Raw genomic sequence first — 19,741 nt, forward strand, 5'->3', positions numbered from 1 at the left:
ATTGATACCTGATACGTTATCCCGTTCGTTTTGAGGAGACGCTTTGCTTCACCGAGTTGCCACTTCACTGAGACCAGGAGTTACTTTTTGTGACTTGGCCAGACGCCATGGAAAGCCTCAAAAACAAAAAAAAACAAAAACAACCCCTATTGCAAAGGTGCCTTAGCTCTGTGCTATGACACTACCTAAGCTGGCTGGGAGACAGGTCACTTTCCCACTATTTGCCCAACACTGGCATGATAAGACCTTCGTATCAGATCCTAGAGAATTCGACGAGGTTTCAGTTGCTACTCTATAAACATCAGACTATTGACGGGGAAATTGTACTGCAACATAAGCAACAAGTTTTCAGGCCGCAATTTGGATAAAACTTTACAGCCTGACTTGATCTCATGTTGATGGATTCCAATAAGACAATATCCACATTCGAAAAAGCACAACTACCTAGTTATCTCGTATCGAGCTGGACAACACAACATACCATGAGTGATCAGACCCCCTGTTGACGGTATATTGATGGTTCACCGATGTTACTTCACTTGATCACGTGGCCTATCTCATCACCAACTCATTTTGCCGACGCCAACGCAATCATGACTTCAGGTCTTGGACTTTACTGGGCAACAAGTAACCCCAAGTTACATAAAACTTAACATGTTTTCCTCCCTCAGAACCTCACGATTACCCCGCTTCCACCGAGTCACAGGTACTCGGTCTTCTCTCAGTCGTCATCAGAAGAGTGATGGCTGATTGAGGCGCGTGGTGGGCTGCATCGTCGGTGAAAGATCCCTTGTTACTATGGTAGCTTTTGATGGGGCCAGCTGAAGAGCTAGTAAGGCTTTTGAGCTGATACATTTGTACATGTGCAGCTACAAGGCGTTGGACAGCTAACTGTAATATTCTTGACTTTTTTTGCCCGTTGGAGAGGCAATGGATGTTTAAATCATATGAGAGAAGAGTAAACAAGTAAAAAGGTAATAAAGAGATAGAAAAGGTAGCCCGACAACCTTACACAATTAGGGACTCTGCATAATGACATCAGATGCCAAGATATATATGCACAATGCCCTTTCGAGGCGCTTAAAACGGTGCATACATCGCTTGTTGGTGTTGCAACAACCAACAACCACGTCGCTTGTGGTCCGCCTCACTTATAAGCAGGATGTGCAACGTGAAGAAAAAAGCAATTTAGTCGCCATCATATACCGAAGTTCAACGGCCGGGAACTCGGAGGCTTGACCTAGTCACGGTCGAGTCATGAACCAACAGAGTTGCAAAGGAAGAGGGTTAATGACATGTCAAATATACCTGTTCAACGTTAAATATCTATAGTAGAAGAGCCCGTCCCAACTTGACCACACTTCAACCATGCCCGCACCACCAACCTCAATCTCACCCTCCATTATTCTCTCTCAAGTCAGCCAGAACGACACGATAGTCGCAATGATCGAAAGGGGTTATTCCTGAGTGACAAGGGGTGCATGCGCAGCCAGCCACATAGTCCAAACGTCCCTATCATCACACTCCACAGGCCAGGCCAGGCCACGCACAATATCGATCATATGCACCCATACTACATACTTACAGGTCGTAATGCTACAGGTCATTTTACGATAGAATCTAATCCATGTTGTCTTCATATCTTGGGACGTAACTACCGATGTCTTTAATAGCCTGACCACCTCTTTGTTAGCAAGTGCTCTCTCTCCCTTCCGTCTCGTTCGTTGTTCCAACATTCAAGCACAAATCATGGCTATCATAAATTCAGTGACCGTTTTCTCCTCCTCACAGATTTTCTGGGGGATAGTCTTTCTATCCTTTTGCTATGTAGCCGCTGTTGTGGTTTATAGATTATACTTTCATCCCCTCGCCAAATATCCCGGCCCCTTTTGGGCACGTATCTCAGCAGTCCCTGCATACTACTACACTCTCAGACAGGATCGACATGTATGGTTCTGGCAACTGCAAGAGAAATACGGTGAGCATTAGATGAATAACACAAGTTATTAGAACATCACATTTTAACAAATATCTTCATAGGCCCGACCTTTCGTATTACTCCCAATAGTGTCTTGATCAACACTCCCACAGGCCTCAAGACTCTCTTCAACAACAAGGCAAATGTCAAAAAGGCCGAATACTATAAGACATACCCACGCAATGTCCATGTCATGACAACATGGAACACTATCGACAAAGCCATGCATGCTCGAAAGAGGCGAGTTATGAACCATGCCTTTTCTGACAAAGCACTGCGCTCCTGCGAACCTTTCATCCATTCCAACATCGACCGATGGATTGAGCTACTCGACCAAGAGATTGGAGAGAAGAAATGGTCTCCTTCTCTCAACATGGCTCGTTGGGCGGATCATCTCATCTTCGATACCCTTGGAGAGTTGTGCTTTGGTAAATCGTTTGGCATGAAGGAGCACGACAGCGAGTTGCGACACATCCCAACACTCATGACTGACTTTATGTCGACAATCCACCCGGTAAGATCCAAAACAACCCAATATGAATCCCTTACTAATGTTGGATAACAGATTGCCTACTCCCCCTTCGCTCCTCTTTGGGCATGGCTCAAGCCCCGAGGTTTGGATTTTCTTCTTGCTGCAGCAGCTCCTCCAGCATTTAGCAAGTGGCAGGCATTTGTCGAGCAATGCTTCACTGAGAGAGTCCAAGTCGAAAACAACATGCGGGGCTTGTGGGAGAAAGGCGAGAGCCGAAAAGACTTCTTCCATTATCTCTTCCAGGCCGTCGACCCTGACACTGGAAAGGGATATAGCAAAGATGAGCTTTTTGGTGAGAGTGAGTCTCTCATTATTGCTGGCTCTGATACCTCTGCTATAAGTCTCGCTGCTGCTTTCTTTTACCTTTCTCGATACCCTCATATTCAACAAAAGCTTGCGGAGGAGGTCAAGTCTGCCTTCTCTACCGTGGATGACATCAAGGGTGGCCCAGCTCTTTACTCCTGTCAATATCTCCGAGCTGTCATCGACGAGACACTACGTATGAGTCCCCCTGTCCCAGCTGATCTTTCACGAGAGGTTCAAGAAGGTGGTATTCTCGTCGATGGGGAGTATATCCCAGAGGGCATGAAAGTCAGTACCGCGTCCTACTGCATGCACCACAATCCTGATATCTATCCCGAACCATTCAAGTTTCGTCCCGAGCGCTGGATAGTTGACGAGAAGAGTGAGTGTGGTGTTTCACCCGAGAGTGTCTCTCTAGCTGAGAGTGCTTTTATGCCTTTCTCCGCAGGCCCTCGAGGATGCGTCGGGAAGAACCTGGCTTATCTTGAGATAAGTCTGGCTCTGGCTAAGACTGTTTACCACTTTGAGATCCGACGTGACTTCAGCAGCAATCTTGGAGGTGGTAGTCCCAATGCAATCGAAGGACGCCGTACTGTTGATCAGTACCAGCTGCGAGATATCTTTGTTGCTATCAGAGATGGGCCCATGGTACAGCTTGCCAAGCGTTCATAGACAGATGGATTTCTCTTTAATGGGCTCGAGAAACCCCTTGACCACTATAACTTGTCTTGAGTTCCTTTTCCTGGTTCTTTTGGCTTCGACGACTGATACTAGAAGTATCTTACGCTTCATGTACTACTATGACAACAATTTGGCAATTCATAGAGTTTTTAGGCTTTCAATAGGTGTAGCGTCAACGCTACAAAAGTCTGTAATAATTTGAACAATTAACCGGTAGTGATTTTGATCTTACATGCTACGGATGATGAAACAGAAATGACGAGTGTAACTTCTTATTTATAGGTTCCGTAAGGAAAGTGCCGTTGCAGCTAAGAGTGAGATTCCTCATGGTTACATGAGTCCCAAGTCTTTCGGTTCCTCTTTAAGAGGTTGATGAAAACATCTGCGATAGAGTGAGTGTCTTGCTGTCGTAAAAACATTATTTCAAGGTGAAATGAGAATATATCACCAAGCCAACACACTCAAAGTCTGCTGAAGGTAATAATAGGCAAGTATTTTGGTTTGAAGTCTTTTTCACTACAGCTACATTGTCGAATCGTTGCTAAAGTCTCACCCGGCTTAAACACCTCTTCCTCTGAAGCGTCATGCTTTGAGAAGCTGATCAAGTTTGGGCTTCCCAGTACAGGAAACCTGAAAACCGGAATTGAACAAACCAGAACGGCTCGGCCTTAAGTATAGCTTCATTTGGCATCAGAGTTGCTGTGAGCATGAGGACCAGAAAGTCTACGTGGAGGCAATCGCTGCTCACACATGCACTGAAGCGTGACACACAGGCAAAAGTATGGTCTTGGCGTAGTTGGATTAATCCTGTGCTGTATATCAAACATGAGAAGAAGAAAAAATATAGGAGGTCTACAAAGAACCCCCAGATTTCATGCACCTTGACGCCCGCCCTTTGCGAATCTCAATGGACCAAAACTCTTCTCCTCCATCCGCGTATGTGCTTTTGCTCTGCCCAGTTATATGGGACCAACCTCCACCAACACTCATCTCGAAGACGAAATAGTAAAGAAAAAAAAGGGAACAGGGGAATAAGATGACCTAATAGGAGGGGGAATAGAGAAAACATGGTGGGAATGCGGGAGGAAAACAAAGCTACACAAAGTGTGATAGACAAAAGAAATAGGTGACGGGTATACGGTCTTTGATCTCTAGGTAGAGGGGAGAGGTAGATCATGGTCTAGCGCAGGCCAATAACACTCATCTCGAGGGTCCATACTCTTCGGATCCAGACCTTGAGCTTGCCCTCGACACCTGCAACATTATCAAGCTCGACACCCTCCCACCAGCATCGCCGAGCAGGCTTACGCCAGAAGAGCAGAAGCTTCTGGGCCATACCGACAGCATTAGTGCCCATCTCGTTACCCCGAATGTCGCTGCGTAGACGGGCAAGAGCCAGACTGCAGATGACGGCCTTGTTAGGCTCACCAGCTCGGTGACCCCATCGATCATCATGGTTGAAACCACTAGTACAAGTAAGCATACATTGCCAGCTTCTCACAACACAGATAGTGAACCTACCCTGCCGTCAGCATCTCGATCAAGTGGGCCTCAGTAGTACCCGGCTCATCGCTTCGCTTGAGACCCGAAAAGATGCCGTTCTGCTGCTGCAAAGCCTCTGCAGCTGCCCGTTTCACGGCAATCATATCAAGCGGGCCAATATCCGCTCGTGGAGGGATAGCATAAAAGTCGAGGTCCTCACGCAACACAATGATACCGGCTCGCTTAGAGTCGTCACGCGAGGTGCCGAGAGAAGGCGTATCCTCATCCTGAGACGCATTTGGTGATCCATCTGTGGGGATAGATTGTGCTACGTCCCTAAAGAAGTCAAGCATGTACTGAAGTGAAGCTGGGTCGTACTAGTTTCGTAAGCCACTGTTTGCAATAGTAGGGAGGACATTAGCTTACGTCGACTTGCACTGCATCGCCGTCTGCAAAGCCGCCCATTTGGCCCTCAGGGAATAATCCGTTGGGGAACAAAGATAGCAGCACAAACTCGGGCAAAGTAAGCAGCTCGTCCCTAGAGAGATAAAACCTTGTGCCCCTATCTGAGAATTAGTACACTGATAGGTAAACACCCACTTGCAGCGCTCACCTTAGATCCATGGCAATCGTCTCATCGGCACCAACATCTCCAAGAGTGCTAACAGGCGGCCCGCCCTGTTGCACCTGAGTAATAATACTCGCAGCTCCTCCTGCGGCAGCCATTAGGAAAGAGAATGTGGAAAGGGGACTGTCACCCTCTTCTGAATAAGCCGGAGGCGGTTCTGCGTCGTCGTCTTTGCGACTGGAATCTCCCTTGGTATCCCGAGGAAGCGCGCGCTTGGTCTCTGCGACTGGATCGCGGAATGCAGTGGTGCTTTGATCCGGGTCAAAGGGGAGAGCTTCTCTAGGTGAAGAAGATTCGTATGCTGGTGCGGCTGAGCCTGATGCCTCTGCTTCGCAAGGAGAATGAGCAGTAAAAGCGACGAATTTGTCGGGACGCTCGTGAGCGTCGTGCGGCGGGGAGGTAAAGAGCGACGAGAAGGGGGGAGGACGAGAGGTTGAAGGTTCGGAGGCGGGATACTGTGGGGGAGGTGATTGATCGCGACTCAAAAGAATGTGTGATTCCGGTTCTTTAGCGGATTTGAGGTCGTCGGGGGTCGGTTCGCGATGATGACTTGATGTTGTTCGCGTGCTTGGCGGTCTCGATGAGTCTGGTGACGGCGTCTTCTTCTCCAAGGACACTGATGGTCCAATTCCAGCTTCCTGAAATTCAGACAGGATGGCGGCTTTCTTCTAGAAGAAAACTAGTCGTTTAGAGACGAGACTGCCCCAAGTCGGCAAAAGGAGCAGCGGGAAAAGAGTAGTCGATTTAGGATGGATGGGTGTGATTGATTCCAAAGGCGGTTGGCAAGGTAAACAGTCTAGTGATGGAGTCGAAACATTAAAGGTTGGCGGAAATTAAGCAAAACAGCCGAGTCAGGATGGATCTCGTTCTTTCTCGTATCGCAGGTCGCTGCCTCGTCGCGTTTCGAGGCTCTGTCTAAGGTATTGGATATCTGGCGATGTGATGTGATAGATGCGATGTGATGCGTGAGTGAGGTTCACATTGGTCCTAATCCTAATGGAAGACCAACGGGCAGCGCGATTCCTTATTCGATGGCGGCTGCTCCCCTGAGGTGAGCCCCCCAAGCTTGAGTGACACTAAATTGGAGCCCCGCGATATAGTTAGAGTGGCCAATCAAAGCTCTGTTTGCGATACTAACAGGGTCCTAGCCGCTCACCTAAGTGGAGCGGCGGCGCTAGAGGCGCTGGAGTTGTAAGCCTAATCTTGGCATTCATCTTTGAGATGAGTGGTGATAATCATCCATGAAAGAGGGCAATAGTACTGATTATTTGGCTATTGAAGATTTTTTGCAATAAATTAGCCTAATGTCAAGTTACTCAACTCAGAGGTTGTATTTTGGGCTTAACGGGGACGTTGAAAGGGTACGTAGTGTCTGAAACGACTCATCAACTGTCTTGTGGCCAATGACTTGCAATCATAGATGGTATTATTTATTCGCTGTCACTATCTCCAAATATTGCCCGAAGAACTTCATCATGTGCGGTCTTACCCTCAACTGCTTCATTCTTATGCGGATCAATGGCGGGCTCCGGTTCAGGTGCTGGTGTTGTTGTGTTTGCCGGGGCTCCTTCGATTGACTTGATGCCTCGAGCCGAGAATGGTGTGTTTATCTTCACATCTTCCATAGGTCCTGAACCTCCATCACGACTTATCGTCCCGGAGCCAGGTTCTGCCTCCGCCTCTGCTTGAGAGTGCGCGGGCGGTCTGACGTTGAACCGCTTGCACAATAGTCTTGTTGGATAAAAGTCTTCGACTGTTCGAGTCATTTGCCCATACATGCCAATTTTGGCTGCCTCTTCTGCTGGATCTGCGATCTTTGGTTCGGGCTTCGACACCAGATCTGTCTCAGATCCGTTTGCTGAGACGACTGTTGGTTTCTTCGCCGTAGTGAATCGAGATGCCATAAACCCTGTCATCGGTTTGAAGATTCTCGCGCAATTGTGGAATTCCGATAATTCCCTGGCAAAGTCGTCAAACGTCATGCCCTTGGGTTTGTACGGGAGCGGTTGGCTGCCTGTTGCAAAATGCTCCAGATAAGTTCTATACCGCGCCTTTTTCTCTTCATTGTCTGCGTAAGGTCCAGAAGAGCCTCGAGAGATAGCTGCAATAGCTGTCTCACGATCCAGCGGGGGTGCTTCATCCCATACCTGTTGCTGTCGTTCCTCTTCTGTCATATTGAATCCTTCTGGGACCTCTCCCAAACCTTGAGGTAGATTTTCGTTCCCGGAAGCAGCAGCAAGTCTATCGCGTGCTGAGCTCGTGATATAATCGAAGACCGATTTTCCAGGTAGACTCTTCTCTCCAAGAAGGGCTGCTCTAGACTTTGCATCATGGGTCGATGCCTTCGCGGCATCCGCTGCTGACTTGTAATCTGAGGGATTGGCTCGGTCTGTGGGAGATTTTGAAGACATCCATCCTTCTGGAACCGGAGGCGGTGCGTATTCCAAAAAGAGGTCGGATAAGTCTTCTGCAAGTTTGGCGAGTACAAACCCATCGAGCGGTAATCGCCCATCATGACACCGTCCAAGACCATTACCAGCTCGAGCAGTTCGAGACACAAAAACCGGCGCATTTTTCAGAGCAGGGTTAATTGCTGCCGTTGCTTTCTTCGACTTCTTTTTCTTTTTATCACCGCCCATGACACGATTGTATCTGATCTTCGGTCCCATTTCGTAAGGATCTTCCTCATCGGAGCCATTGTCATTCAAGATGCCCACTCCTATCCCGCCTCGGCCAGGTTTAGCCTTAGATTTCTGTGAGAGCAAAGAGGAATCCCGGAGACCATTATCGTGGAAATTGTCTTCGTCGTCGTCTTCCTCATCTGCCGCGGACGTGATAGGATTCAGACTCGACAACTTGGTTTCTCCGTCATGGCCCAGTCCCTTTCGATCGTTCTTGCGAACAAACTGAATCATTTTTGCATTGCCAGGCGCAAACAAATGTGTTTCAGCAGACTGGGGGCTTTTATCCCCTAGCTCAAGCCGGGCGCTTCTCCGAATCTTGGGGCCAATGCCTTGTCCGTCTTTCCATCCCATGCGCCGCAACAGCTTCAGTCCCATGGTATCTCCTTCAGCCCTCAGCAAGCCCATCAAGCCGCCGGTATTGGGGTCCTGACTGGAGGAACCAAGACCAGCAAATGCTTGAGAAGTCTGGACTTTCTGGGCTTCGGCCGCATCGGCAAGGTCCTCCTCATCCATGTAGTCTTCTGGTCGTTGTTGGGATTGGGTTTTGGCATCTTTGTGGCGGTTGTTTCTACTCGAAACGAAAGTCGACGGTGTCCATCCCTCCTTGGATCCGACAGTATTGAAGTAACTGCTGAAATCAGCGCAAAGTCCTAGGAAAGAAAGCTGTGTACTAACCCTGCGCTCCATCCGCCTGTAAATGCACCGTGGAGGCGTTTTCGACCTCTCTCATCCCTCACCTCCTGCTTCCATACTGGAACGAAGGAGCCATCATCTCGAGCGTCAGGGTCATCGGGCAAAGGAGTGCCGAAAGTTGCAAAGGGTGCATTGAGATCGGCTTCGTAGGTCGTACGGGAGCGTTTATATGACATGAGACTGGGATGTCGGCGTGTCACGTAGTTTCCTCAAAAGCATCGAATGCTAGCACTTATGTCATAACATGTGGAGAGTGGGAAGATCTTCAATGTTGCTGGAGAGTTTGCGATGACGATAGAAGCTGAGGAGTCGCGAAGCTTCAATTGGAGTCGCGACGTCAAATTGGGCTTATCGATAAGAAACAGAGTTGCGGCTTCCCCCATCCCATCCCTAAAATTTGGGGGCCCTGGCGTCAGTCAGGCTTCGTTCACCATGGACCTTTTTTAGATTGTGGCAGGGGGCTCTACCAAAAGTTGGAGAACTTCGGTCTAACTGAGATTCTTCAACGCCAGGTATGCAAGTGCACGCGTGTGAAACGTTGTCAATCGAGGACCGTTCCATTTGTGGAAGGACACAATCAGAAGCGCAGCTTTGAAACAGTTTGCCAAAGCTGTTCAACTGTGAACCTTGCCATATTCATTCAGAGACGTCATAGTCCTCTATTGCAGGTCATGGCCTGGAGTTATCCTAGAGCAATACCAAAAAGGCTATTCGTCTTAACATCCTTCTACGGATATGGTTTCAGGCTTGACTTGAACCTCTGAACTCGGAGGCGTGACTCGGTGAGCCATTCTTTGCTTCTGATGGGCTGTTGGTGGTTGTCTAGGAACCCTCGGCTGAAGGTCTGGCTTGGCATTCCGCCTGGGACGGTGGCTAGTACAGATAGGTAGAGGTGATTGCCAGGTGTTAAGTGAACACGAGACAAGGATGTGTTGCATCACAGCACATCGCATCATACCCAACACTTCGCACAGGCAGCAAGGTCTCATGTAGTCGCCCGGCTTGTGGCTGCTTCGATTTTGCTTCTTCTGGCTCTGGAACAACTGTTGCATTCCAGCCCAATGGTTTCCAAGACACATCTGCCGCAAAAACGAGACGAGATGTGAGCATGACTGCAGGATATATCCGCTGTGTCCAGCAAGGCATGAAATTGAGGCTCACGATTTCTTGCAAATCACAAAGATGTCATAATAAGCTTAGTTGAATTGCATAACCCATTGCAATCAACAGATATTTCCGCAATTCTCTTGAGCTCCAAGGCCTAACGTCCAACCTTGAAACCCCAGCCTCCAACCCCTCGTCTAATCAGCCACGTAAATTTGCAGCACTTTGCAACAGATCCACTTAATAGATCAGAAATGCAATACTCTGGCTGGGTAGCTGACGTCGGATTATGATTCTTGGCTGTGTTGTTGCTATAAACAGGGAATTTGGCTTGGTAACGGTCAGAGATATCGTGGAGCGAAACAGCCCAAAGTCTACCAATTGCAGCATGTACAACGGTTTTCAATCGAGGCTTTGTTGACCACTAACTCGAATAGAGACCAGTGGCTCCGACAATGTCGTCAAGGTTATCGACTAGCAAGTGAAGAGATCCATTCCTGACAGTCCAGCGAAATGAGTGCTCAGCTCGAGCGAGATATCTCATCTCCACCCAGGACTGACCGTTGGTGGAAAGATGAAGCTACTTGCGTGCTAAGTGGAAAGTCCCCTGAAACGACTGAGATGCCCTGTTGTGCTAAGTTAGTTGGGTAGCTCAAAGACAGCAGGACGGACGGTGGTGCGTGAAGTCTCGGCAGCTTGCAGCTGGAGACATCCAGGTGTATCCTGGGCATCCAAGAGTTTAGAACCCAGGTTAGCAGATGGGACATGCCACTGCTGCTGCTGCTGTCCGCCAGGACCAGGTCATTTTTAGCTGCAATACCCATTATCCAATCTGAATCTGGTACCTAATAAGCTGCTTCTTTTTTCACCCGCCCCCCGATTTGGGATTTGACAGACGCTGTGCTGTCTTTCTTACTCGATCTGCTTGTCAGGTTTTGAGATCTTTACTCTCTCATCCTCTTGCATCTGTCTATTTGCATGCATATTTGCGTTGCCCTGCCTTTCATTGCCAGCAGCTACTATATCTCGTTCCCATCTCCGTCGTATACCAGGCTCGGATTTACACTGCCGTAGCATTCACTTACTTGCTGGTTTATATCAAATCAAGACTACGACTACGGCACTTCTCCCTTGTCTTACTTTTGTCATTCTTTTGCATATAGCGCAGTTTCGCTTTGCATTCGACCTAACTGCTCCAAGCATCTTTTTGTCTGTGTCTGAGTCTGAGTCTGCGTCTCGGTCTCGGTCTCTTATGCGATTGCCAATATCACACCCCCTCGTCATCGCAAATCGCAAGCTGAGAAGAGCCCTCAGCCCATGATAGTAACCAGGTAATCCTGCTCTTTCACCTCTCACGTCGTACTCGGCGGGCAGAGACACCAAGGGCCTTGCTAGTATTCGACAGCAATTGCGACTACGTTACGACTGCGTTGGCATCTGTTACTCCAATCCATTTTCAAGGCCTAATAAGGACTCAGACCGGGTCATCCTCCCTGCCTACCAACTTAGGCATTGATGCTACAGCAAACGAACGACAGCTCACTGCCCCTTTGAGCAAACAAACCCCAGAGTAGAAGGGACCCGTTCAGTTCATCGACATCCCGCCTTTTTACACCGTCTGTCTCTCACAACTGCACAGCGCATCGCAACACAGCATAGCATAGCATAGCTAGCGTTTTAACTGGGCAACAATGGGAACGAGAACAGCTTCTTCTGCTGTTGCTGATGCATCACCGAGAGGACCTGGTCGCACTCAGTCTACACGGTCTTCTCGTTCCAGTCGGGCTCCAGCTCCCTCTTTTCCTCCCTCATCTTCCGCTTCAGCGGCCCCAGCAGCGCCTGCACCAGCCACGCCCACTGGAACAGGTGCCAACTACACCCAATCTCACACCCGCCAGTTATCACACTCACACTCACATTCTCAATCTCGCTCCCAATCCCAATCCCAGTCCCAAGCCTACGCATCCCGCTCTCAATCCCATTCCCACTCTCACTCCCGCTCTGGCTCAAACGCCGCCAACTCACATCTCCCCCCTCATCATAACCATCATCAGCGTACTACCTCATCTTCACGTCCTCACCAGTCGCAACCTGTACCGCAAAATGACTACGAATCCTCACGCTTAGCCGCATCCGCAAACCATCAAAGAAGCCCGAGCAAGGAACGACCACCCCCGGCCAGGGGCCCCGATCCCTCGCGGGCCCATCGACGGAGCTCTTCTCGATCAAAGAACAACCACCACAGCCCTCATCCCGAAATGCCTCCTTCCGCCAACCCTCCCAGTAATGGCGCTGGCAATGGAACTGCTCCCCAGCAGCATGGCCATGCCGACGCACCACCTCGAACTTCAACATCTAAACACGCGAGATCACGTACCGTTATCCCAACTCAATCTGGAAAATGGATGCTAGGCAAGACCATTGGCGCCGGCAGCATGGGCAAGGTTAAGCTCGCCCGAAAGGAGGATGGCAGCGAACAGGTGTGTTTTGGATTTATCTTTTTTGTTTGATGTCGCCTATTTCCGCGCATTGTTTCATCATTCGGCTATTCGCATTCATCCATCCATCTGCCCCTCATACCTGGGCCACGATGATGCTTATCAAGCTTTAAGTTTCCACGATACTAATCACGCCTCACCAGGTCGCCTGCAAAATTATCCCTCGTGGCTCAACCGACGATGGCCACCAATCTCGTGCCGACAAGGAACGCGCCGATCAATCCAAGGAAATCCGAACTGCCCGCGAAGCGGCTATCAGCACCCTCCTGAATCACCCCCACATCTGCGCCCTTCACGATGTGGTTCGTACCAACCATCATTGGTATATGCTTTTCGAATACGTCAACGGCGGCCAGATGCTCGACTACATCATCTCGCATGGCAAGCTCAAAGAGAAGCAAGCCCGAAAGTTTAGTCGGCAGATCGCAAGTGCTCTGGATTATTTGCATAGAAATAGCATCGTCCACCGAGATCTCAAGATTGAGAACATCCTTATCAGCAAGACGGGCGACATCAAGATTATTGATTTTGGGCTAAGTAACCTCTTTGCTCCGCGCGGCCATCTCAAGACTTTTTGCGGCAGCTTATACTTTGCTGCTCCCGAATTGCTGCAGGCCAGAGCTTACACTGGTCCAGAAGTTGACGTATGGAGTTTTGGCATTGTTCTATATGTTTTGGTCTGTGGCAAGGTTCCATTCGATGACCAGAGCATGCCCGCGCTCCATGCCAAGATCAAGAGAGGCCTCGTCGATTATCCCGCATGGCTGTCAAGCGGTAGGTCACTCAAGTGTTGCTCCTGTACTATTTTCTAACTGGGTTACAGAGTGTAAACACCTTTTGTCCCGCATGCTGGTGACGGACCCCAAGCAGCGAGCGACAATGCAGGAGGTGATGACGCATCCATGGATGGCTAAAGGCTTTAACGGCCCCCCCGATAACTACCTGCCCATTCGCGAACCGTTGACGACGCCACTCGAGCCAGAAGTCATTCTCGCTATGCAAGGCTTTAACTTTGGTACACCCGAAAGTATAAATGCACAACTTACCAAAATCATTGAATCAGAGGAGTATCAACGCGCTGTTAAGCTCTATCAACGAGAAAAGGAGCTCCCCCTTCCCGCCAAGGATGCCGAAAAGAGAAGACCATTCGGTTTCGACTTTTATAAGCGCAGGAATTCTGGTAATAGTCGCGATACTTTATCAGCTCCTAGCTCTGAGGCACTGCAGATCGGTAACGATCCTATGAACGCATTTAGTCCTCTTGTATCCATATACTACCTCGTCAAGGAGAAGCAGGATCGTGACCATGCTGATATGGTTCTGCCAGCAGCAGCTCAAACACGTGACAAGGAGAAAGAGAAGGAAAAGGAGAGAGAGAAAGAGCGCGAGCGCGAGCGTGAACGTGAACGTGAACGTGAGAAGGACCGGGAGAGAGAAAAGGAGCGTGAGATCCGTGAAAAGGAGAAGGCAAGGGAGGCAGAACCGATGCCCGAGATTGCGGCACCGCAAGCAGCCCACACCAACTCTGCCGCTTATGAAATGCCCGGCGAGAAACCTACTGGTGGACGAAGCAGACCTCGCGCGAGGACACATGGCGAAGACGACATGCCCGAGGTACCGAAGCCTCCTCCTGCACCACCCGCCGAGCCAAGAGTTGAGCAACTTCAAAAGAAGGAGGGCACCGCAGCTGGTATTTTGCGTAGGTTCAGTACACGCAAGCGTAGGGACCCTGAGCGTCTAGATAAAGACCGATCACATCCTCCTGTGGTGCAAGTCCATTCACCAGCTGAACCTTCTCCCTTGGCACCCCGCAAGAGCTTCAGTATCCGTCGTGGACGTCGCGATAGAGAGGATGCATCGGATTCACAAATCCGTTCCGCGAGTGGTCAGCAGCATGGTGAGCTCCTTAGCCCACCAATGTCTGCAGGCGGTTCAAGGGAAAACAGACGAGGAGGTGGCCTGGGGCGGTCGACTAGTGTCAATTCAGCTGACCTGAGACGGCGAAAAGACCCCCCAGCAACAAGTGGTTCTGATCAGAGTGTCGCAAATGAAGATTCCTCCAGCACACACCGTGCCCACGGTCACTCCCGGTCTGTGAGTCTGAGGGCCAAGTCTATTGGACATGCTAGGAGGGAGAGTATTCAGCAGCGTCGCATGAGAAGAGAGGCTGCTCAAGAGGCCAATGTGCCTGAAGAAACAGACCAAGAACTAGAGCAGAGTGGTGTATCCACAGACCGACTAGACGACACAGAACTTGCCAAGCCAGTGTTCCTGAAAGGACTTTTCAGCGTATCGACGACATCTGGCAAGTCCGTCCCTGCGATTCGAACCGATATCAAGCGAGTGTTGCGGCAGTTAAATGTGGAGTATACAGAGATCAAAGGCGGCTTCAACTGTCGCCATTCGCCCAGTATCGACCTGAACAAGGTGCAAGACCCTCCCATGAGTCCCGGCATGACACCAGGCCACAAGCGACGATTCAGTTTCGGCGGCCTTATGAGGGGAGACGATCGTGAGCGTGAGCGGGACGAGTTCCGCGACTCGGAACGACCTCCTACTACACCACGAACGCCAGGACGCTCTGATCGGGACCGCAGCTTTTCCAACTCCGAGACCTCATTCGACAGTATTCCTGGCAGGAATGGGGGTCCATCAAGGCGAATCCCTGGTGAAACGAGCACGCAAGTGCAAAGTGATCTCGGAGGAAGCATGGTGCTGGAGTTTGAGATTTTTATCGTAAAGGTCCCATTGCTCTCATTGCATGGCATTCAGTTCAAGCGATTGACAGGCAATACGTGGCAATACAAGAGCATGGCGGACCATATTCTTCGAGAGTTGAGGCTATAAGCACTCGGCTAACACTTGTCTAAGAAGAAATTTGCAACATAGGAGTTTGGTTGAAGCAAGCACTGGGAAGGAGTTGCGTTGTTCGTAGACGTGAAGCATGGCTAGCTCTAAGCACGTGGTTGGTTGTATAGTTCGATGGCGCTTTTCGTTATTTTAACTTCTAAGCATGGGTCGTCATAAAGAAAGCACATGGTGGTAATGATTTATTATAGCACTTACAGAGAGAGGAAGTACTGGAGAAGAGCTAGGAGAAAACCTATGAGTGTAATTGGAGATTTTATGCTAAACATGACTGAGACTGACTACCTGGCCAAGTCAGGTAGACTATACCTTGTTGACCATGACGCTGAAATATGTGATTGTTACTCAGAAACCCTCGAGTCTTTGGGACACAGATTGAGTTGTGACAAGGCTTGGGTAGGACAAGGCTGACAATGATTGTTTATTAGGTAGTGATAGGTTGGCATGGGAGAGCTACCTCCCCGCACTTGCATGGCCATGTAGACTTTTGCGCCATTGTCGCATACAGGGATACATGTTTGTGGTCCAAGCGTCAAGTCCCGATGCCAGAGCCGGCTTCACCTATCACATCCTGAGCTCCATAACGAGAAGCAGGCTGACCAATCCCATCAGCAGAAGCCGAATGGCTCTTTGCCCCAGTAGCACCTGCGAGCACCACCACAAACCAACCCGCCAAACGATCTCACCTTGCTTGCTTGGGTTTGAACCTCCCACTTACTTACTGTGCCCTGATCAGCCCGACGATACAACAGAGACCCTCTCGATTGGAATCTAGTCGAAAGGAGCCGTTAGCAGATATTACACAGTCCTTTCTCCAACAAAACTTTAGTTTCCTCACCGTTTATTCCCCCTTCACCCATTGGAAGTGTTTCGTGTACCTCCCTCCGCATTTGCGCCCTCGATTCATCAACCCGATTTCAAACTCGCCGCGCCTGACGATCGACGGACCCTCCAGCCAAGCTTGCATCGTTAACGAAAAGGATTACTGCTCGGCTTGCAAGTCATAAAACCGTAACCTCCGTTCCGATCTCTGTCGAACAAGAAAAGATACGCCCATCATGATGCCAGCGGCGCACGTCTACGGACACCACCAATTCAACCCTCAGGGAGGAGACTCGGCATGGATGCACCAGCAGCCTGGCGCGCATCACGCCCATACCCAGCAGCAACAACAACAGGTGGCCGCTGCAGCCGCCGCCGCCGTTCAGCAGCAGCAGCAGCAGCACTTCAACCGTCTTGCTGGCGCGGGTCAACTCCCCGGCCACGGTCAGGATGCCGATCACAGCAATGTCTCGGAGGACAACCGGCGTACCATGGCCTTCATCGCCGATCTTCTCAACGAGAACACTCGGGAGGCTGCTTTGTTGGAACTTAGTAAGAAGCGCGAACAGGTCCCTGAGTTGGCCCTCATATTGTGGCATTCATTCGGTACGTGCCCAACCGGTGTTGTCTTGGGCTACCAAGCCTGTAGCTGGAACAAGCCAGCTAACATGTCTCTCAGGTGTCATGACCTCCCTCCTCCAAGAGATCATTTCAGTCTATACTCTTCTTAACCCATCTCAGCTTACTGCAGCTGCCTCGAACAGAGTGTGCAATGCTCTTGCCCTCCTCCAATGCGTAGCTTCTCACAATGATACAAGGACCCTGTTCCTCAATGGTGCGTATATCGTGGCTCAAATTCAGGTGTCACATGGCTCACAATCTATAGCACACATTCCTCTGTTCCTCTACCCCTTTCTTAACACCACTTCCAAATCTCGGCCTTTCGAGTACCTCCGGCTTACGAGCCTGGGTGTTATCGGTGCGCTCGTCAAGAATGACTCGTCCGAAGTCATCAACTTCCTCTTGACCACGGAGATTATTCCTCTCTGCTTGCGCATCATGGAGACAGGTTCGGAACTTAGCAAGACCGTAGCCATCTTCATCGTTCAGAAGATCCTTTTGGACGACAACGGCCTGAACTACATCTGTGCCACATACGAGCGTTTCTATGCTGTTGGTACGGTCCTCAGCAACATGGTTGCTCAACTTGTCGAGTCACAGACCGCTCGTCTCCTTAAGCACGTTGTCAGGTGCTTCCTTCGGTGAGTTAAAAGCATGTCTATCCTGTTGTTCATGGTCTAATCGATAATCATTTAGCTTGAGTGACAACGCTCGCGCTCGTGAGGCTCTGCGACAGTGCCTTCCTGAGCCACTCCGTGATGCCACTTTCTCGTCCGTTCTCCGTGATGACGCAGCGACTAAGCGATGCCTTGCCCAGCTGCTTATCAACCTATCGGACAACGTCGCGGATCCTAACTCTGGTGGTGTGTCCAGCATGTAAGAGCGGAGAGACTAATATCGGGACGGCTACGCAACCTCCCGTTGTGACAATACATACCCCTTGTGCATTGATACGGCGATTCATGAAGGACGGGCAATTTTTATTTTTATGATATTCTGGGAAAAGCGAAGGGATCAAAAGCATATTGCATCGTTGATACCCGCAACCCCTCCGGCTCGAAGCGCCGAGAGAAGTCCAGAGCTCCAGCAGAGCAACTGGAGCGACTTTTCTTACAACGCCGCTGACGGTTATGGGACTTGCATTCTGTTTCACATACCTCGGAACTGGGTAAATGAGGCTTCTATCGATCTGCCACAGATCAGTAAGGCGTGGCGCATCGTTCTTCTTACATAGCTTTTCCATCTAGCAATCTTGGCTGCTCAATGACCGAGCTTGAGACGGATAGGAAGGACACTTTTGAAACGGGCTCAGTCTAAACATACGAAGGAAGATCTATGGGTGGTTACTAAGGGGGGTTCATGTAACAGGTATAGGGATAGCTAGCTGACTGCCGGCTGGAGAGGCGCTGGATAGACTTGGGCGGAGGCACATGGAAAGTCTTTAACATGCCTGGTTTGGTGGTGTTTGGCGTTGGATGGTGCATCAGAGACACGGTGTTGGTCAGGTTTAGGGGTATATATTGTAGGAATTGCAGCTTTATAAAAGATGTGTTCAAAGTTGATATCAGTGATGCTTGAGAGGAAACGCGGAGTATAAGTCATCGAGACAAACAACTATCATCCGTGGTCCAACCCGGCACAGCAGAGTACGAGTATTATGCTAAAAGAAGACATCTACAATGCCAGCAGTACTAAGAGGTCAAAGTCCATAAGACACCATAGCCTATGCCAATAGGCCTTTAAAGTACTTGGGATTTGCTTCAAATTTTGTATACAAAGATTCCATCGAGAAATGCAGCCAGATTCTCATAGTTGCATGTTTCTATCAAGTCAGAACACAAAAAGTGCCATGAGGAATGAATTGCCAATATTGGTAGAGATAAACAAGCTAAGGGGGTAGAGAGAACCCTAGTCCCAATACAATGCTTTTGTGTATTCAAATTCATACCATGGTAAGTGACACACAAAACGTGAAGGTATCTAGTACAATTACAAAAAGCCACAGAACAGCCTCTTCCATAGAGGACGAGGTTCAGATCGCTGCTCAAGAGCGTGCTTCTTGAGATCACCATCGTCATCGCTGTCGTTATCATCCTTCTTGACAGCAGCAATCCAGTTAACATATAACTTGAAGTCTCCATCCTGCTTATCAAAGAAGCTATTCAACGTCAGCAACCAATCTTCTTCGAATCACACAAAAGACTTGCCTTCGCGCCATGAGAGATATCCTCTTGATATCATTCAACTTCAACGGCTCAGGATCCTCAACCTCCCTCCCACGATAGGTCGCCTTGAACTCATCCCACTTCATGAAAATCTCACCTCCATTCTCCGGCGCCTTGAAGTCATACTCCCAGCTCACACCAGCCTCATCTCGGCCATCCTCCCTCTTTCCGGGGATGGTGTCCTTGACGTTGAGCGTAAAGGTCTGATCCGAGCTGTCCCAGCCGAGGGAGAGCTTGATGCCCTCTGTGCAGGAGAGATCGAGGGCCAGATCACCGACTGTACGCTGGGAAGCAAAGCCAGCGCCGCCCAGGGTCTTGGTGTCAAGATGACCGTAGAACTTGGCTTGTGTGGAGTGAGTGTAGAGGTGTGAGATACTGGAGCCGCCGCGGACGCGATCGTCTGAGGCTGTCCATAGGCCACTGTCCCAAGCCCTTGAAGATGTTAGTTAGCTAGCTTGCTTGTCTTTGGGGTAGATACTGATACGTACTTGGGGCCACCAAAGATGTATTGCAGGCTGTTTGACATACTCATCTTGTTTTCACTGTCAATTGAAGGAAGTGAAGGGAATTGAGTGAATTGAGATGCCTGATGTTTTGGTCTGAGCGGATGCTTTAAATGGAT

At 49.6% G+C, this 19,741-nt stretch overlaps 5 protein-coding genes across 6 annotated transcripts; 3 read left to right on the top strand and 2 right to left on the bottom strand.

The window, feature by feature from the left end:
* Positions 1–1,749: 1,749 nt before the first annotated feature.
* Positions 1,750–3,485, top strand: FVEG_03837 (hypothetical protein; the record flags this gene model as incomplete). Its single annotated transcript, XM_018891501.1, has 3 exons — positions 1,750–1,978; positions 2,041–2,492; positions 2,544–3,485. The coding sequence occupies 3 exons, from the start codon at positions 1,750–1,752 to the stop codon at positions 3,483–3,485; spliced, it is 1,623 nt and encodes a 540-aa protein (XP_018748023.1).
* Positions 3,486–4,674: 1,189 nt separating this feature from the next.
* FVEG_15346 (dipeptidyl-peptidase III) lies at positions 4,675–9,157 on the bottom strand (the record flags this gene model as incomplete). The annotated part of the gene is made up of 6 exons (XM_018904470.1): positions 4,675–4,960; positions 5,016–5,353; positions 5,403–5,538; positions 5,590–6,265; positions 7,049–8,916; positions 8,964–9,157. 6 exons carry the CDS (start codon positions 9,155–9,157, stop codon positions 4,675–4,677), a joined length of 3,498 nt encoding a protein of 1,165 aa, XP_018748022.1.
* Positions 9,158–10,436: 1,279 nt separating this feature from the next.
* FVEG_03834 (CAMK/CAMKL/KIN1 protein kinase) lies at positions 10,437–15,771 on the top strand. Of its 2 annotated transcripts, XM_018891500.1 has the most exons (4): positions 10,437–10,471; positions 10,523–12,565; positions 12,727–13,357; positions 13,407–15,771. In XM_018891500.1, the coding sequence occupies exons 2-4, from the start codon at positions 11,777–11,779 to the stop codon at positions 15,428–15,430; spliced, it is 3,444 nt and encodes a 1,147-aa protein (XP_018748021.1). In that variant the 5' UTR covers positions 10,437–10,471; positions 10,523–11,776; the 3' UTR covers positions 15,431–15,771. The 2 variants fall into 2 exon arrangements, with proteins under 2 accessions (XP_018748021.1, XP_018748020.1); XM_018891499.1 differs by having other exon boundaries at positions 10,437–12,565.
* Positions 15,772–16,121: 350 nt separating this feature from the next.
* FVEG_03833 (hypothetical protein) lies at positions 16,122–18,497 on the top strand. Its single transcript, XM_018891498.1, has 4 exons — positions 16,122–16,879; positions 16,953–17,108; positions 17,160–17,535; positions 17,591–18,497. Exons 1-4 carry the CDS (start codon positions 16,510–16,512, stop codon positions 17,772–17,774), a joined length of 1,086 nt encoding a protein of 361 aa, XP_018748019.1. The 5' UTR covers positions 16,122–16,509; the 3' UTR covers positions 17,775–18,497.
* A 119-nt stretch (positions 18,498–18,616) lies between these two features.
* FVEG_03832 (hypothetical protein) lies at positions 18,617–19,741 on the bottom strand. The gene is made up of 3 exons (XM_018891497.1): positions 19,608–19,741; positions 19,102–19,551; positions 18,617–19,052 (listed from the first exon to the last, which is right to left on the bottom strand). The coding sequence occupies exons 1-3, from the start codon at positions 19,649–19,651 to the stop codon at positions 18,884–18,886; spliced, it is 663 nt and encodes a 220-aa protein (XP_018748018.1). The 5' UTR covers positions 19,652–19,741; the 3' UTR covers positions 18,617–18,883.

The sequence above is a fragment of the Fusarium verticillioides genome, chromosome 2 (genome assembly GCF_000149555.1).
Source record: "Fusarium verticillioides 7600 chromosome 2, whole genome shotgun sequence".
Lineage (NCBI taxonomy): Eukaryota > Fungi > Ascomycota > Sordariomycetes > Hypocreales > Nectriaceae > Fusarium > Fusarium verticillioides.

Coding starts and splice junctions, on each gene's coding strand:
- FVEG_03834 (XM_018891499.1), top strand. CDS start 11,777: ATGGGAACGAGAACAGCTTCTTCTGCTGTTGCTGATGCATCACCGAGA. Junction 12,566..12,726: donor AGGAGGATGGCAGCGAACAG/GTGTGTTTTGGA, acceptor ACGCCTCACCAG/GTCGCCTGCAAAATTATCCC. Junction 13,358..13,406: donor TCCCGCATGGCTGTCAAGCG/GTAGGTCACTCA, acceptor ACTGGGTTACAG/AGTGTAAACACCTTTTGTCC.
- FVEG_03833 (XM_018891498.1), top strand. CDS start 16,510: ATGATGCCAGCGGCGCACGTCTACGGACACCACCAATTCAACCCTCAG. Junction 16,880..16,952: donor CATATTGTGGCATTCATTCG/GTACGTGCCCAA, acceptor CATGTCTCTCAG/GTGTCATGACCTCCCTCCTC. Junction 17,536..17,590: donor GTTGTCAGGTGCTTCCTTCG/GTGAGTTAAAAG, acceptor ATAATCATTTAG/CTTGAGTGACAACGCTCGCG.
- FVEG_03832 (XM_018891497.1), bottom strand. CDS start 19,651: ATGAGTATGTCAAACAGCCTGCAATACATCTTTGGTGGCCCCAA. Junction 19,552..19,607: donor TACATCTTTGGTGGCCCCAA/GTACGTATCAGT, acceptor AACATCTTCAAG/GGCTTGGGACAGTGGCCTAT. Junction 19,053..19,101: donor ATATCTCTCATGGCGCGAAG/GCAAGTCTTTTG, acceptor GACGTTGAATAG/CTTCTTTGATAAGCAGGATG.